Source organism: Rhipicephalus microplus, chromosome X (assembly GCF_043290135.1).
Source record: "Rhipicephalus microplus isolate Deutch F79 chromosome X, USDA_Rmic, whole genome shotgun sequence".
Lineage (NCBI taxonomy): Eukaryota > Metazoa > Arthropoda > Arachnida > Ixodida > Ixodidae > Rhipicephalus > Rhipicephalus microplus.
Genome location: NC_134710.1, coordinates 31,420,855 through 31,439,707, shown reverse-complemented (window position 1 = coordinate 31,439,707; position 18,853 = coordinate 31,420,855). Strand labels below are relative to the sequence as shown.

Genomic DNA, 18,853 nt, shown 5'->3' with positions numbered 1-18,853 from the left:
AGTGCTTGTCGCGGCGAACATGACTGGCACAGAACGGTGTCGCCTGCTTGTGATCGGGAAGGCTGCCAAGCCTAGGTGCTTTAAAGGCGTGAAGACGCTTCCTGTGGATTATGCCTCGAACAGAAAGGCGTGGATGACATCCGATATATTTAAGGACTGGATCACCAAACTCGACCGCAAGTTCGCGCAATCAAGCCGTAAGGTGTTGTTCCTTGTGGACCAATGTAGTGCCCACATGAACGTACCTGCCTTGAGTGCCATCCGTCTTGTGTACCTGCCTGCAAACACGACGTCCGTGTTGCAGCCCATGGACAAGGGCATAATAAAAAATGTGAAGGTATTGTATAGGCAGCATCTCGTCGAGCGCATGCTTTTCTGCATGGACAACTCATCGCAATACGAGGCGAGTTTGCTTAGTGCCATCAACATGCTAGCGCGAGCTTGAACCCGCGTGAAAGAAGAAACCATCGCCAATTGTTTCCAGGCCTGTGGTTTCATGGAAAACTCGGGGGATGCTTCTCCTTGTGCACCAGTGGAAGTGCAAACAAATGAGCTCGACGACGGTAGCTTTCGCGCCGCTCTCGGTGACGTCCGTTTTGACGAGTATGTCGCTGTGGACAGCAACGTCGAAACATGCGGTCCACTAACGGACAGCGAAATCGTGCAGATGGTTCGGCCCCATGACTGCATTCCTGAAAATGACGATGATGACGACGACATCCGAAATGAGCCACCACCGAGGGCTGCCGATGTAGCTGCGGGTCTTGCTCTTGCGCAGCGGTTTTTTGTTGGAGAACACAACGCCGAAGAAGCACTTCGACACGTGTATTCCTTACAAAACTTGCTAGCCAGCCAGATTCGGCAAGCAGAAGAAGATGACAGACTATTTTTCCTCAAAACTGTCGCGCTTTTAAACTAATAAAAGTGCCGTTTTTAGTGCTTTTTGCTTAATTCGAAGTTCGTTTAATTCGAAGTTTTTTGCGGTTCCCGTGAACTTCGTATTAACGGGAGTCGACTGTATAAACGAAACTATTCCGCGCTTAGAGTTGCTAGAATACAGATAAGAATGCAGACAGGCTAAGTAATAGTGTGCTCACCAAGTAGAATCTAGTAGTCGCGAGCGAATTGATTGGAACAAACTACCATAGTGTCCGTCGCCTTCTTTCCAATGCTTTAGTCCCTGATTTGCGCTGTTCTCAACTGCGCGTCGTCTACATTCTTTGGGAAATGATAGAACGATACGTTAATTTTCATCTTTCCATCTCGATGTCACGCATTGTGGCACACTGCAGTTGACTCTGGATATCGCTTTTTTTTTTTTTTTCTTTCTGGGCTCGCATGTGCAGCATAGTGAAAATAAAGGAACTATGCGGCCGCTTCTCAACATGCGCAACATGGTAACATATCTCCTTTCAAGGCTGACCCTGTTAGCACCGTTTCCAGGTGCGGCCGCTGGGTGGAGAGCGCTCACTTGCAATCTCGAATAGGCTTTGTGTTACTATCGGTATGCCACAAAACCCTCGCACAGCGAAATTGACATAGAACACCCCATTTGCAAAATATCAAGCTACTACACGTAAAGCTCCAGAAATTATTATTATACATGTGTAGATGCCACTAACAATATGCAACACTCAACACACTTTACAGCAGCATGGTCTGCATGCAAGATATTACGATAACCACAAAGACTGAGAAAAAAATCAATTCTATGCATATTATAGACAGTTCCTCAATACATGTGATGAGCTCCAAGACTGCATACAAAAATGCCGAACGGTAAATAACAGCAGATGTTTCAGTTATTGGTTGATTATCACAAGGATAACCCCAGCAGTGAAAAAAGACTGAGCGAGTTTCGGGGCAGTATGGGAAGCTATGCATGTTTGGAGCCAAACCAAGAATATTTTGAGCCAGAAATGCTCCAGTGACTTATCAACTTTGGTGCAGTTGGCGAATTATGTGCTTGAATTGGCACGGTGTGGTACAGATAGATAGATTTGTAGCAAAATGGTACAAATGGTACCGTTAGACCACTACTGATTAATGTGCTGATGCTTCGACAAATATGTAACCGTGACTATATTCCACTGATCTGAAGAACCATTATCAAATTTTTTGTGAATTAGGCTTAGCAGGTGTGGCTCAACAAACAGCCTGTCTCATAAAAAACAAAATATACCTAATACTTTGTCTTCAGCATAAATTGGCACAAAGCGATGGCTCATTTCACCATTTATTTGTTGCTGCCAGTACGGCGAGTGAGCGACGAGCGCATGTTCGCACTGAAGAGGGAAGTCACGTCTGCATGGGCACTGCTAGGATGGTTTGTAACCACAGTAACTGGCGGTTGCTGATACAGCAACCAGACGCACACAACATCAATGTGAAAAATAAACATATGAAGCATCGGTGTGAGGAAGCATGCGCCAAACCCAAATGTCTCAACCCTGCCAATTGTAAGGTAATCATATCTGGAGCTGCATGTAGCTGCTAAAACGTGTGGCTTGCTTACACCCCGCAGGTTTGGCAGTACTGAACTGTAGTGATCATATGGAGTACAGTCAATGTCCTGCAGTGGGTATCAGCCACTAAATCAAAGGACAATGGCAAGGGACCAAGCTTACTGGTACCATGCGGCATTTGCAGAACGGAGTGAAAGAGGAAAGATTTATGTGGCATGTGTGAGCAGTTTGGACTATTATATCCAATTTTTATGAAATACATAAAGTTACAAAAAGCCCCCAAACCAGGGATGGCCACTATTAAAGGAAGAGAGGAAATTCTCGCATCAATGTCCCTTAGCTGCTTTGAAAAATTCCGAAATTTTCATTGAAAATTGTAATTACTTTTTAAAAACAGCATGTTTTGTTTTTCTTATGAGAAAAGAAAGACAAATACAATTTCAGAAATGTCTGCAGCACTTTCCATAATTGTCCGGTGACCCCAACAGTGATTTCTGCGATTCAGGCTGCATAAAGAGTTCGTAAACTCAGTAGAAGTGTATTGACTCATCAGAATAATGTCCATTGCGAAGGGGTTGGCTTGTTGATGCTCAGCAACAAAAACTTTAAAATCAAAGCAAAATATTTTATACGTGTTGTTTAATGCTGGGGTGTGGAGAGCTTTAATAGTAAATACCAAAGAAATGAAAAAAAGTTTAATGTCTTAAAATATGCTTGTTTATTTTAAAATAAATAAACAATGTCTTAAAAATATGCCAGGGACCCTGTGACATTTTCATGACTACCTTCCTAAGCACTGAAATGCTTGTAGTCATGAATGACAAGAGCAACACAAGAAGAATGATAAAAATTAGTGCATGAAAACTGAAACTAAAAGTCTTCGCGAAGTTGAAAAATCGAGCAGACGACAAGAAGCGCTCCCTTTTGCCTTTAGATCAGTGGCGAGTTCTAATCCCCGCGTACCTCTGACAGATACGTACATGAAATCTCACCTCATGGTAGCTTTGACATACTACCTTGCCAAGTCTTTTTTTCAGGGCATTTTTATCATTATGAACCACACACGCCATATACCGTATTTACTCGCGTAATCCTCGCACTCGCATACTCGCATAATTTTCGCACCCCCCACATCGCCCAAGAACAAATACGATTTTTTTTTTCCTCGTGTAACTATCGTACCCCCGAAAACTTCAGCAATAATGTCGTCTGCTTGTTCCAGCCATTGATGATGATAGCGCGAACCATCTGGTGCCATCTCTTAAGCATCAAGCATCCTATTGCACGGAGATCCAATCCAATCCAATTCAAGCCAAGCCGAAGTGGCCAGTGCGCGTAGCGGCGTGTTTTGTGTGTTGTGTCGGTAATCTTGGCACGTTATGGGGGCGATACTGAATCCACACGGCTGCTTAGAGTTGCAAGTGATAGATCATGCGCTAAACAACGGCAACAGGGCCGCCGGTAGGCCATTCAGAGCCTACGAGTTTTGAGTTCGCTACTGGTGACGGCAGCTGAAAGCGACCAAGACGCGTTAGGTCTGCCGTGTGCCTAACACTGGGATTGATGGTAAACTTTATTTCTTCAGAAGGGAACTGCGGACGATACTGTTTAATAGCCATCAGCCCAATACTGACGTCCTACGCTTACTTTTTGAGGGCTCCTGTACAGCGCCGACCGCTACCGCAACGCCCACAAGCTTCGCGTATGGTATTCTAATTCTCGACTATTTGCTTCCACTTTCTGTGTCTCAAATAAATCGTGCCTTGTGTTGAACCTCTGCTTTTATTGTTCAGGTAAATTCTAATTAGTACTTCTTAAAGCTTGCTGTAAGGTGCTTTTGTGAGAATTCTGATTTGCGGCCACTTCGTTTTCTTTTTCGCTCTCTGCGTTTTCGTAGAAAGTTTTCCCCGCATAATTCTCGCACCCCCCAACTTTGCATCGGTTTTCTGGCAAAAAAAAGTGCGAGGATTATGCGACTAAATACGGTAGCAGATGCTCCAATGGTTTGTCCTGTAGTGCACACAGATCTCGACAAATTGACAGACTGAGTGCAAGCTCTTGAGACTAAGTGTTGACATGCATGTTGTATGAGGTAAGAATGTGCCCTTGCCCTGGCCAATGATTGCCGGTCTTGGGTGTGGGCCTGGGACCGGTCAACAGGCTAAGAAACTGGCCAGACCAGTCTAAAAGAAGGCAGGTGGCAACACTATTAAGTTTCTCAGGAAACTCACATAGGTGACTTGATTTACTGTAATCGGTTCAGATGTCCCTCCGGATACTGCCTATTAATAGAGAGTCATTCTCTACCAAAAGCGTGGCTACCACTCACCTCAATGCTGATTGGAGATCCAACCATGCTGTCTGGCTCACGATGTTCAGATTGTGAGCTGTTCCGCTGCATCTCTTGCATGGAACTACTCAAGACTGTCTTCGAGCATGAAGGTGGTTGTACGTCAGCATTGAGTACTTCTAGCTGTTGCTCAACCTCAGGCAAGTTTTCGAGCTCCCGGTCAATGGTTTCTGCAGGCACATCCTCACTGACAATAACAAGGCAACAGTAATCAAGCAGGGCACAGTGGCAGGCTTGATGTAATAAAGGTTTATGTAACTTCTATCACAAATATTTGAGGTAGTAAAGGTTTAGTTAAGCGGTAGCGTGATCGCAGGAACAAAGGAGTTGCCATGCCACAAGTGTTAGTTGAAAAAAGCAAGTTTAAGAATAGAGACATGGCTTTCCCATGCCCAAGTTGTGACTGCGGCATCTTCGAGCATGGGTTGAATAAGTTCAGAAAAAGTACAAAAATGAAAAAGAAACAAAATGCTTTCCCGTCTACCCGCAATACCAACATTCGGACCCCCCGAACAAGCTCGCAAATTCGTACACTAGACTGTAACGATCACATTTTTAAAATATTACAGTGCCGCACAGACTCTCCAGTTCAAAAAACAATTACTGCACCTAACCAATCCCCCTCATATGCACAGTGACACAAACATATCCACGCCCAGGTAACCCACAAACTTTTCACGCGAACAAGCGAGAGTCGGCAGCAAATACAGTGCTTACGTACGTTTTGGGTGTCACTACACTATAATTTTATTAGATTTCAAAGGATGAAAAAGTGCCCTGATCAACTTAATCACGTTCCTGATTTAACAAGAGAATTAGAGCACATTGGCAAATTCATTTTCAACTGTATGTAGAAGTGTTCAAGCCAACGCATCACAACTTAACATGATCTGGGCCCTTGCCAGAACTTTCATATTACACAATCTGTAACCTGCCTTATGTCTTGACATTTGCAAAAAACACCAAACTGAAAATTAAAATGCACTAACTTTCGAGTATAATGATACCAACAATTATAAAATGAAGAAAGGCCCACAGAACATTCCCTGAACCCAAAACTCTGTCCCATACTTCGCAATATATAATTAACAAGTGTTCCAGTATACGTCTAAATTTAAATTAAGCTTTCTTATAATTGGTTTCCTAGTGCATGGTTGCCTTGCATCACTTGTAGTATATGATGGTGAAATTCATCACCATTTTTTTTTTCCTTACCTTGGCAGGGTGAAAGCAGAAGTGTAAAATCATATCAATATCAACATTCAGTGGTATATTTTCCTTCCATGCGACTCATTTACCAAAAAACACACATATTCGAAATAGGACTCCACAGGTTATGCCTCCGTCACAACGGCACCCACGAACTTCTTTAGGATAATGGTACACGAGACTTGCCAAAAAAGTTCAACCTCAAGCAGCATCACAAATCATTAAAAAGGTCCTAACAACATTCACAAGGAGCTCATTTGGGGCTGTTTGATTTTTGTAACATCGTTCAAGTTAATAGGGCCCTGCAACCACTTTTTGAGCATGGTAAAAAATGCTTCCGATTGGTAGTCAAGGCTACTGAGAACACGCCAGCTAAAAATTAGAGAGCAGCACGCGGCCTAGAATTCACAATAAATTCGCAAAGTCAGTGATAAATTGTTTTCTCTTCTCTTAAAAATGACGCTACAAGCTCAAAAATAACTCGCTGCAGCCATTGACTGATTTCAGCATAGCGCGCTCGGTCGTTTCTAGGTCTGCCCTAGGAGTCTCCAACTTGTCCACACGAGCGCAGCCGATTCTAATGTAAAGCTGCGCATTCAAAGAACAAAAAAGTGCTCAAGGTCACCAGGCGCATCTGACATATTTCCTTCCCCCGTGCCATCCTTCCTTGCTTGGCCTCCAGCGGTTTCGTCAGGACAAGAGAAGAGAAAATACAATTGCAGCGTGTGAGAAACCTTTGCAACTCCGCTTGTACCGGACAAATTCTGAAAATTATTGCTGCAGTAAATTCGTGATGCAATAAGCTTCTTTAGTGAACACATTCCATTGCTACTTCAAAAAATGTTGCAGGGCCCTTTTTTCAAGTGGCTTATGCAGAAAATATTGTCATGCGGCAGGAATTCGCTGGAGCCATGAAGCAAGGAGCAAAAAGAGAGCGAGAGGAGCGAGCAGTTGTGGGGGGACCGTCCTGTCCTTTGCTTCCATCCGTAACAAGAGCTAGTTTCCCAGCTCCACCAAAACTGCAATGATCCGATGGGCTTATTTACAGCATGAAAAAGGTTAGAGATGCTTTGTGCAGAGCAAAAGACAGGACGGTCAGCCCCACAACTTCTCACTCCGCAAGACCACTTCTTCGTCCTCGTCTTCGTCGCTCCAGCGAATTCCTGTCGCGTGACAATATCATGAAATACATCTCATGCACAGAAAAAAAAATCTAGAATTTTTGAAAGTAAAAATGATTGATTGATTGATATGTGGGGTTTAACGTCCCAAAACCACTATATGATTATGAGAGACGCCGTAGTGGAGGGCTCCGGAAATTTAGACCACCTGGGGTTCTTTAACGTGCACCCAAATCTGAGCACACGGGCCTACAACATTTTCGCCTCCATCGGAAATGCAGCCGCCGCAGCCGGGATGCGAACCCGCGCCCTTCGGGTCAGCAGCCGAGTACCTTAGCCACTAGACCACCGCGGCGGGGCGAAAGTAAAAATGCATTAGTTCAACATAGCCACACTGACAGCCATGCTGGCCACCTTGTGGCTAATGTTAATTTCTGCAGCTAGAGAAAGAGGCAGCTAAGACACTGCTCAGTTACCATTTACCACTTATTGTTCTTACAACATAAAAAGACAAACAAGGATGCAGCAACCACACACATGGACAAATTCAAAATTGTGACACGCGAGGCATGGTGAAGAACAAGGGCATTGATGTGGAAGTATGTGCACTCTGGCCATGCACATTCTCAATGGTTTATGAAACTAAAACACCTTGAATATAAAATGTATCACTCTTTTCACTGGGTAATTTCGCATTTTGTTTTTATTTTTTCCCTTTCTTTAAATGTAATCAAAGATTACTCGGGATGAGAGTATTTCATTTTGCTGCTGAGGGCTGGGCAGTATCGAAGATACATGCATCTCAGATACTCTTTGGGCATTTTGTATCTGTATTGCGATACATCTCGCAAGACAAGTACCGTATAAACGCGTGTAAGGGCCGCACTTTTTTTTCAAGAAATGAGGGCCAATTTTCAGGGTGCGGCCCATACACGCAACGTCCAATTTTTTTTTTAATACAATACGTCTGAGGCAGTTCTAGGGTACACATGCTGTGATTGAAGAGAAATTGACTGCACGTTAGATAGCATATAGATAACTAACTGTTTACACCAGCAGACAAGAATAATATAAAAGTTTGATGCAGTTCGATTTGCTCTACATATACAAAATACCTTGTGGCTACTGTACACTGACCATTGGTATTGGATAAACACTCTTTTATGGACAATGTAAAACTGCACACTGTTATTTGCACTACCTTCTTTATATTAATAACATTACAAATGACCTTAGCAGCAAAATTACTGTTTGCCTATTTGAAGAGGATTGCCTAATATATTCTAAAATATCATGTCATAATGATCGAAGTTAGCTTCAGCACTACAATCAATTACTAATTGGTGCACATGATGAAAAATATAATAAACCACGAGCAAATAGTATATGCGCACATACCTAGGAAAACAAAAAATGTGTTAGTTTTAATATGCTAGATGGTAAGCCATTGAGACAGATGAGGCACCTTAAGTATTTAGGCATTACAATATCTGATGATTATCTTGAAGAAAGCATATTACTAATTTATGTAATACCGCAGAGATTAAGCTTTGGACACTAAGGCATAAGGTAAAATTTGCCTTCCGAGATGTTAAACAAACTGCATACATAACTTTGATACGACCCGCACTTGAATACAGAAGCATAATATCGGATCTGCGTAGACAGAACGAAATAAAAAAATTTAAAATATACAAAGACAGGAAGCAAGATTTATTATATTGAAATATAGGTACACAGAATCAGTGACAGAAATGCTCACTCAACTAAACTTGCCTGAGCTTTAATCGCGGCGAAAAGTGGCGAGAATAAAATTCCTTCACATAATGAAACACGGATGCTTTAACTTTAGCCATCAGAGATACATGCAAAACAGAATTCCGCGTCTTTCACGGTGTGTCAGATCGAGTCATCAGGATCAAATTGTGCCCATACCCGGAAAGGTCGACACCTTTAAATACTCTCTCTTCCCGAAAATTATTGAAGAGTGGGACATGCTTCTATCGCATAATATAAATAAAATGAACTCTTCAGAGGAATTTCAGAAATATGGTACCGTCCTATTACTCTTCCACGTAACCACATATAGGTGTCATTACCTTCTTTTTTTTTCAGTGATAAGCGGCTTGTATGCTTTGACATTATTTTAAATAAGTATATGTAATTATAAAAAAATTCCCGATTTTGATAATTATAGTTTTGAAGCATATGGAACAGAGCATGTTGAGTATAGTGTCTAGGATTGTGTTCCGATCCGCTAAATGTTGCTCACTACTGCGTAAAACTTGAATACTTTTGTGTGTTGGTTAGATTTGCTTTTTGTTTGCATTACGATTTGTATGGTCTATAGGGTGTATATTTGTTTAAAGCTGCCAGATGCATTGTCTGTCCTGATTTCCCTGTGTAGGGCTTGTGTCTTTGAACGATGTGTGGAGTGTATTTCAGTACTCCACCCTGTATCGGCATTTTGGCTGTAGTATACACGAATAAATAAATAAATAAATTGTGTGAATGCTTCGTATTGAAGCTTGTGAGATTAAACGGCAACCCACCAGATGGTCGGCAGGCTCAACCGCTACTCTCATCAATTATAAAAATGACAAGCACGAACGCAAAAACGCAAAGCAAGTCAGCGATGTGCTTAAAGAGCTGTCCTATTAAGCAGCTAAAACAAACCCTAATGCATTCTTTCCGAAGTAAACGAACGTACTTTTACCAAGCACGACAAAGCTTTTCAAACACCAACAGACATTTCATTAAAATGAAATGAAACTGATCACATTTAAAAAATTTCTAAGCAGACCAAAAGCTCAGTACTACATTATGAGGATCTTTAGCAAATTTTTGAATGTATCAAAGTATCTTAAGAAACAATAGTTGCAGTAGTATCTTGCATCTGTTTCCCTAACACTTTTTGCCTGTGTATCTTGTATATTATCACAATACAATTTCAAAGTATCTCTGCCCAGCCCTGTCACCACGAAGAGTTGCTGAAATCTTTTTGTGAAAAGCTCCGTTTAACTTCTGCAAGGTAAGGTAATCATGTTACATGTAGCATTTCTTCAATGAGGGACCAACAAGAAGTTAAAAGGAGTTTTTGCTCATACTACAGAGTTGAAGCTGCCCGCAAGTGTAGTTTCTAGTATTTCTAACAATACATTCGAATGACAATGTAGATGTGCTAGCAAGAGCTACTCACACCAGGATGCTCTCCAGCAGCGCCACTAGATCACCATCCATTGCTCCAGAAACAATACTCTGAATGTCTTCTCGTAGTAACCTGGAAACAAAGTATTATTTCAACTAGCTTGCACAATAATTTCATAATTGATAGTGCCATGTTGACAAAAGGCAAGCACTACTATATATTACTGCACCAAATAAAAAAGACATAAGAGAAGTTCGCACCCCAAATCAGAATAGGACGTTGACACATGCTCTCAAAACCCCCAGAAAATTATCATTGATATGAGGTTGCATGACAGCATGAAGAAGACCACTCTTTGGTTGTAGTTCTGTAGTCTCTATGAAGATTCTAATAAACTGAGAGTTCCAGCATAAAAAATCTACCATGTCAGCTAAAACCACTATCGTGGAGGGGTCTGGATTAATTTTATCCTCTTAAAATCCCATACCAATAACCACTTAAAATGCACATAAAACAATCTGTCCGACGCTTCTTACAGTACACGCTTGTTAAAATGTAGGATTCATTGGAAAAAAAAAAAAAAAAAAAAGAGGTCCGTGGTGCAACCTCTCTGGCGACCACCTGCCAGTGATGCAATTAGTCACCAGAGCAGGATTGGCAACCCTGGTGCAGTACTAGGCCACTACCCCCCTTATGAGAGTACCAATTAACCCGTGGCCCTCAGGCGCCAGCAGCTGCGAAGCAACTGTCCAAGGTGGTGGTCAGACCTGCAATGCAGCGGAGGGTGCCGAGAATCTCTGGGTTCGGATAGACCGCCATTGGAATCTGTACTTGGCTATGTTCAACACTCGAACACTATCTTGTGAGGCTAGTCTAGCTGTGCTATTCGAGAAATTAGAGGGTGTAAAATGGAATCTAATAGGGCTCAGCAAACTTAGGAGGACAAGTGAGGCTCATACAGTACTGAAGAACAGACACGTCCTATGCTACCATGGAATAGTTGAAGGAAAAAAAATTAGGGGTGGGGTTTACAGGGGCGAGACTAAATTGGCAGCAGTTTCTGGGGCACAGAATTTCAATATTGGAGCAGAAGAATCTTGCTTGGGTGCAGTTCGCAACAATTATTGTGTCGTCCTGCGAGCTTGAAAATACAATTTTTTAACAACGTGGGGACACCAGTGCATATTTTAATTGGTTTATAATACACAACACAAACAGATTTCAAAGGAAGTTTTTAAACATAGTATCGCCAGGTATGAACTGCACAGCGTTTTTACATATCATGTGACTTATCTGGCCCTCGTAACAAACATCTGAAATAATACTTCCTAAGAAAGAAGGTTACGTTAAAAACCAGGTTCCCCAAAACATTTAGAAAGGAAAACGCATCACAGTCAAAAATAAATTAAAACAATGTCATTACACAACAATCTTAATTACGTAACAGTGGTACCTTGCTTAAAGAAAAGCCCGACGTGATAGAAAAGCCCGAAGAGCTTTTAACAAGCAACAAAAAGCGCGCTGCCAAGCCGTTGGTGGCCACTCGTGCAGAACCACCTTCAATATTACAGCGCTGGATCCAAGAAACCTCGCCGCACCGACAATCTCGTAATGCGCGTGCATATGGCACTAAGCGATAAACACCTCTCCGCTCCAGCAACTACCCGTTTATTATCACGGCACACGGTGACTATTTTTTTCTTATCGTAGGTCATCGCCGTCGATGTACAACTCCCGATAATACATCCACTTGCGATTGCCGCTCTGCGACTGGCGTAAAGCGCTCGCTAAGCGTAGATAAGAAATTCCTGTCCAAGAAAACGAACCGCCGAACGTACTTTATAGCATAAGAGGGAAAGAAAGGAAAACGAAGTCACACTGACGCCGATCGATCGCCAAACGAGCTAAGCCTAATAGCATAGCCAGGGCCGGCACGCATGCAGCGACGCCTCTTAAAAAGCACACGTTTGAGAGTTTAGATTACCAAATGTAGCAGTGGCGAATCACGAAAATTGTACCCCGTCATTGCCGACGCGTCATGAATCACGAATAAAACGACGAGGTGCCCATTCATACCTCTGAAAAATTTTGAACGCACGTTCTGCCAAGACGGCCCCGCAAATAACCAAGCGCGATTCTGGAACCAATCCTTGCGCATGCGCCCGAGCATCCACAAGACGTGTCGCGTGCAGGGAAATGGCGTTACGTTCACAGTTCCTCCCTCGCGGAAAACGCACACGCGTAGGTGGCGTTGTCAGATAGAAAGGAGACGCGGCGCGAAAGCGCTCTGTCCCAGAGTCACAGCTAACTCATCAACTCATCAACATCTGTACGTCTGTCCCGGCACTTCCTCCCCCCCCCCCCCCCCCCCCCAGGGTCGTGTGAGGGGGACGTTTTGTTTCGGGCAGACGGCCATGCCCTGGCAAGGGGGCCACCGCTCGACGCCAGACGCGGCCTGCCTCCCGGCGTAAGAGCCAGGGAAACCCAAGCTAGGGCGAAGCAAATTCGGTCGCGATGCACAAAGTAAATGTACCCTGGCAAGGTGAGCTATCGCAGCGCGTAGGTTGCACTGCGGTCATGGCCCGTCTCCTAACCGCTAGGACCCAGCGAGACTCGACACAGGGGCTACCCTTCGGCACGGTGACCCTCGGCACCACACGCAAAGCGGACGTACCTAAACACTTGGCAGCAGGACTGCCCTTGGGCGCGGTAACTTCAGTCACTACAACCCGTGCCCTCACACTGTCGCTCGGCTAAGAGCCGACGACGACGTGCCCAGTACGGATGGGCTATCGCTCGGCGCTTTGCAGTCACGGCCCGTTTCCTCCCCACTAGAGCACAGTGAGACACAATCCGTCCCGTGGGGTCTACGGGAATACTATATGGTGCAGAGGTCAATGTTGCTGCACGCAAACCAAACGTACCCAGGGAAACCAGCACGGCTGAAAGCCGGCCTAGACCTTTGCGAATAAGGGAACCACCCTCCGCCTCGGCGAGTAGAGTCGCCGGGAACGGAGGAGGAGCCAACACGGACCTTGCGGGCAAAACCCGACAAGGCGACAGGATCACCTTAACCCATGCAAAGCTCGGGCGAGCAACCATACAAACTAAACTCTGGGGCAACCGGCTCAATAGGCCAAATCGTGTAAACTTTGAGAACGCCGTCATTAAAAATTGATGGTTATCTGCCCTCCTGACTCCCTAAAAATCACTGCCCGACGGTGCCACATCTCATAAAACTTCTTTGCACCTAGGCGCTGCCACTCTCGGTGGAGAACGAACCAGACCTCCTTAAAAACTTTTGTGACCATTTTGTGAACTCCGGGTCGCTTCCCATCAAAAACGGCACAACACCGTGCCACCCACACTTAGTAAGAGCATTCAACAAGCAGAAGCACATACTGCTTAGCCGCTTGCCCCGACAGAGGATGCATAAAAGTAACGGTGTTGAAAGGAACACCGGGGTGGCCAAACAAGCTAGCTATCCTTCGATGGAGTGCAGCTGGTAGTGCGCACTGGGAGAACACGTGAACCAGGTCACACCATACTGCCAAAAAAGGGGCACGTTCTTCGTTGAATTCTCGTGAAGGGCCTGACCTTCAGGGGCAGGCATCCTCTGACCAGGCGATACATGAATGTACCACGCGTGGCATTAAAAAAACTGGCAGTAATGAACCTCCAGTTAGGACTATGGTGGGACAGGTCAAATGCTACACAGTTTGAAAGTCTATCAACTAACTCGTGGAGTTTGATCAAACTAAATCTATATCGGGGTCGACCGCTTGGAGACGGGCCAAAGTAGAAGCGGCCCCTGCATAGAAGGTAGAAGGTGTTCCCGCCCGAGGCACCAAATTCAAAACTGCCGCAGGTGAGAAGAGCCTCAGCCCCGTGCTCAGAAAATACGACTCAAAGCTTCTAGTAAGGAGCATATCTGAATCGAGAGCTACCCACGTCCATCTAACGTGTAACGCCGTGGTCCCAACGCTAAGGTCAGGAATACCGAGTCCTCCTTCGTCCCTACGCAACTTCAGAACGAGGCGCGACACAAACGGAAAGGCACGACTCCAAAAAAAAACCGAAAAGTTTCTTTTCCAGGAGAGCCTTGGTATGGGGTTTACCTGGCATAACCGAACCTACGTAGGTATGAAAACTGAACAAAAGTGATCGAATTATCGTGGTCCTAGCTGTAAGTGGACAAGACAAGGCACCGAGTTCCCCAATCCTGTCGGTCAGCTTTTGCCTTGCTAAGCGCCAGTATCCGGTAGTCAGGACATCCGGTTTGAAATGGAAACCCAATATACATAGGCACTTTTTTATAGGGAGGCCACGCACAGGACATGGACTGGAGGGAGCCCAGTTCAGATCCATGACTGTGCTCTTCGACTTCTTTATCCTGGCACCGCTCGCCGAGCAGTATCCCTCCATAACATCCAAGACAGTGCAAACAGTTGCCCCGTCTGGGACGACAATAGAGAGGTCATCTGCATAGGCGAACATTGCCAATGGGGGGGAACCTCGCAGTAGAGGAAATCTACCGATGCTGGTGTCTCTAGAAAGCCTGTGCAAGAGCGGCTCGAATGCGAGCAAGTAGAGAGCGGGCGAAAGTGGGTTGCCCTGTCCGACTCCACGGGTCATACCGAAAAACTCCGAGACTCGTAGGTGATCGCACACGCCTAGGTGACCGCAAGCAACTGCATTGACATGAAACAAGCAGTGACCGGAGGAACGCGCTATGCACAGCAAAGGATCCGAGAGTCACCCCGTTATGCACACTACTCGACTCTGCGGTTTTCACAAGGCGACAGTGGCACCAGAACCGAAGGCGTTTGACTCAGTTCAGACATCAGCAGTAATGCAGGCACTATGGAATCAGCCCATAGAAGAACCCTACTAAACACACTGGAAGACATATACAGTGGATCCACAGTCACCATAGTTCTTCCCCAAAAAAGCGACAAAATCCCAATAAAGCAGTGTATAAGGCAGGGAGACACGATGCTATTTCCAATGCTATTCACAGCGTATTTAGAGGAGACTGGGAACAGTTAGGGATAAAAGTTAATGAAGAGTATCTAGTAACCTGTGATTCACTGATGACACTTCCTTGATGAGTAAATCAAGGGACGAATTACAGCTCATTATTACTGAAATGAAAAGGGAAAGCAGAAGAGTAGGTCTGAAAATTAATATACACAAAACTAAAGTAATTAGCAACAATCTCGGCAGAAAAAAGCACTTTGTAGTACGTGGAGAGGCGCTGGAAGTTATGAAGGAATATGTCTACTAAGGACAGGAAGTAACCACGGAGCCATCAGAGTGAAATAACTCGGAGAATAAAAACAGGGTGGATCGAATTCTACAAGCATTCTCAAATCATGACTGGTAATCTGCCACAAACCCTCAAGAACAAGGTATATAACAGCTGCATCGTGCCAGTACTTGCCTACAAAGCAGGAACCTAGAGGCTTACAAAGACAACACTGGTAACGAACGACGCTCACTGCATCGTCCTCAATTTAAGCTAAACGCTCTTATAAAGAGGGTTCAGCTTAAATTGAGGGCGACGCAGTGAGCGATACAAAGGAAAATAATAGGTGTAACCTTAAGAGACAACAAGAGAGCAGAGTGGGTCAGAGAACAAACCGGGGTTAAGGATATCTAAGTTGAAATCAAGAAAAAGAAACAGACGTGGGCCGGACACAAAGCACATATACGCAGGATAACCGGTGGTCATCGAGGGTAACTGACTGGATTCCCAGAGAAGGCAAATCCAAGAAGGGGAAACAGAAAGTCAAGTGGGTCAATAAGATTAAAAAGTTCACAGGTATAACGTTGCAGCAGAAAGCACAAGACCGGGTTGATTGGCGGATCATGGGAGAGGCCTTTGCCATGCAGTGAGCGTAGTCAGGCTGATGATGATGATGACCCAAGCGGCTTGCGTACCCAAGACGTTGGGGCAGCGGCACTGCGCACGCACAAAGCCCTAAGCACATGAGTCCTTGAATCACGGGGCTGTGCCTTCGCGCGGTCAGAAATGAACACACTGACCGCCTAGGGTACATCATTTGCCCTAGTAGATCAGATCTGCCTCAAATCTAATAAGCAGTCTTCGTGCGCTCTGTACTTCAGTTCGAAACTGATGCTTTCATTTGCTTTAAATTAATGTGCTTAAGCTTTCACAGTAGTGTCAGAGCACAGTAAGAACCGAAACTAGCTTTTAAGAGCATGCTGAAATTAAGGCACACTCATGCTTACCGGTACATTTTTTATGCTCTCGAGAACTTAGCCAATAATTTGGTGCAAAAAAAAAAAAAAAAACAATATAACGGCCAAGTTCAAGAATTGCGAATACAGCAGATTAGGGTGGTCGCACCAATCGACCCCCCCCCTTTTGTACCAACAGAAAAAAACATCACAAAACAAAAAGGGTGGGGGAGGAGGGAATCCATAAACACCGGCATTGCAGACACACAAAGATAGGGTTTACCCAATTACAGTAGAAGGTGCGAGTCTCAAAAGGGGTGTGCAAATATTCGTATCATAACAACTATCAAAATTTATTTCTGCCAAAAGAACTTGCATATGTCTTCCTGGGAAACACATGAATGGACGGGACGGCGCAGCCGCCTGCTGGAAAAGCGCAGGTTGAGGCCAACTGACAACGAAATGCCCAAGTATAGCCATAGCACACAGATTGACAGGAACAACATTAATAGATTCTTTTGACAAGAACGCCAAAGCATTTTTGGCTTTTTTTACAACTTTATTGCGTTTATTCTACCGCTGCGTAAGCCGCATGCGCTCCGCTAGAAGTCGCTACGGAAGACTGCATCACCGCGACCGCCGTATCGCGCGGCGGCTGCAGAAAACGATAGTTCTGTTTTCGATGCATGTGTGCTGGCTGCGCACGTGCTTTCCAAACCCAGTCATTTTTTGCTATCTATGATTGCATCTGCTACGGTTTTGTCCACAGAATTTGTGGAAAGCACCGTTACTTTGATTGGTCAAGCGTCGGACGCTTGTTTACTTTCAAAGTTCTGTCAGTTACGCCGTCGCCGTGCATGAACGTGACAAGAGCTACTGCTGTTTTGTCTGCGGCGATTGTCTCAATAATATTCACAGTTCTGACAGTATGTGTGTGCGCTGGCCGAGCAAGTCGAAGCTGCCAGCACGCTGCTCTCGGTTTTCATTCGACGGTTTCGGTACTAACGTTCATACGGCCTGCCCCGAAGAGGAAAAGTGTTTGGAATATCCAAATTTTGGCCCAATTACCCCAGTAGTATTTGGCTGGGGAATTTCACGCTATCTGCCAGCTTCGCACCATTGAGATTCTACTGTACATTTAGATAAACGTCTCCTAAATTCATTTACAGTAAAATGGGATGGGTTCACGAAAAGCCTGAATCGAATTGGGCTGCATTTTCCTCAATGCGGCCAGATCACGCACAGAAATTTCTATTTTCAGGAGATTTTCCTGACAATCTTACAAACTGGTCGAAATCTGTGAGTCTCCCGGAAAATCAGGGAGACATGGCATGTATGCGAATAAGTGAAAAATTTCATGTCAGTACCCCATGAAAAGTACAGAATTTTTTTGAGGGCTCTTTTCCTTTTTTTTACAAAACCATAAGGAAAACCAGCACATTGAGAAGGCAAGGAACGCATAGGGGATGCTAATTGTACGATTTTAGTGCACTGTTTGAAGTGTAGTGTATAGTAACTACAGCTTGTAAAAAACAAACTAAATTCATTATTTTCCTTTGGTTTCGTCCTGAAATGAAGATTGTGTCTGCCAATTCCAGCACCTAATCTTTAACCTGGCAAAAAGTCTGGGTGGCAAATTATGATTTTGTCAAATACACCTTTAAAAATGAAATTTTCACCTTGATTTTCTCTTTTATTAACAAACCCATCATGGTGAAATGAATGACACCAGAGTTCTCGGAGTAAAATTTATCAATCTAAACAAATTCATTGTAGCACTTAAGTGTGTGTTTACCACAACTGCGCACGAAGGAGAGCACTTGACGACATTAACATCCATTAGGTCAAGTGTAAACAACAACTAACTACATCACAAGTTTGTGTCGGCTGGCATGCTCCTTGAGAGTGCTCCCCCAAAGTTAATGTCGAGCTCACCTGCATGCAATGGCTAGCGTGGCGAGTTAATCACTCTTGTGAGTGCTCATGTGGCAAGTTGTGTTTACAAAAAAAAGAGCAATAATAATAAAAAACTCGACACCACTGCCTCCAACATAAGCTGCTTGTAACTCAACCAAACAAGGGTTTCTATTATGATAAATAGGGTCTTAGCTACTTCTCGTGACAGAAAAAACAAGACATCCACTTTTTGTGTCCGTACTCGTTTGAAAGCATTGCACAAAAATCACCAATCAAGACACAGTTCTACACAACCCAAAGCCAAGAAGACATTGAAAAAAAAAGAGAAAATCTCCATTACTGTCTGATAACCCATAGGGAAAGGACTGTCGAATAGAAGAGGGTAACCATGCCTCTAAGGTCCCATACATTAGAGGCGTATATTATAAAGTGCAAATGG

The 18,853-nt window shown here is 44.2% G+C and overlaps 1 protein-coding gene across 5 annotated transcripts in view; it reads right to left on the bottom strand.

Annotated features, from left to right (window-relative positions):
- Nucleotides 1–18,853, bottom strand: part of LOC119176601 (uncharacterized) — a 115,552-nt gene that overhangs the window by 93,247 nt on the left and 3,452 nt on the right. For all 5 annotated transcript variants that reach the window (XM_075876135.1, XM_075876132.1, XM_075876134.1 and 2 more), the window contains 2 exons: nucleotides 10,345–10,425; nucleotides 4,795–5,002 (listed from right to left, as the gene is read on the bottom strand). In XM_075876135.1, coding sequence (XP_075732250.1) covers nucleotides 4,795–5,002; nucleotides 10,345–10,425 — 289 coding nt within the window. The remainder of the gene's footprint in view (nucleotides 1–4,794; nucleotides 5,003–10,344; nucleotides 10,426–18,853) is intronic.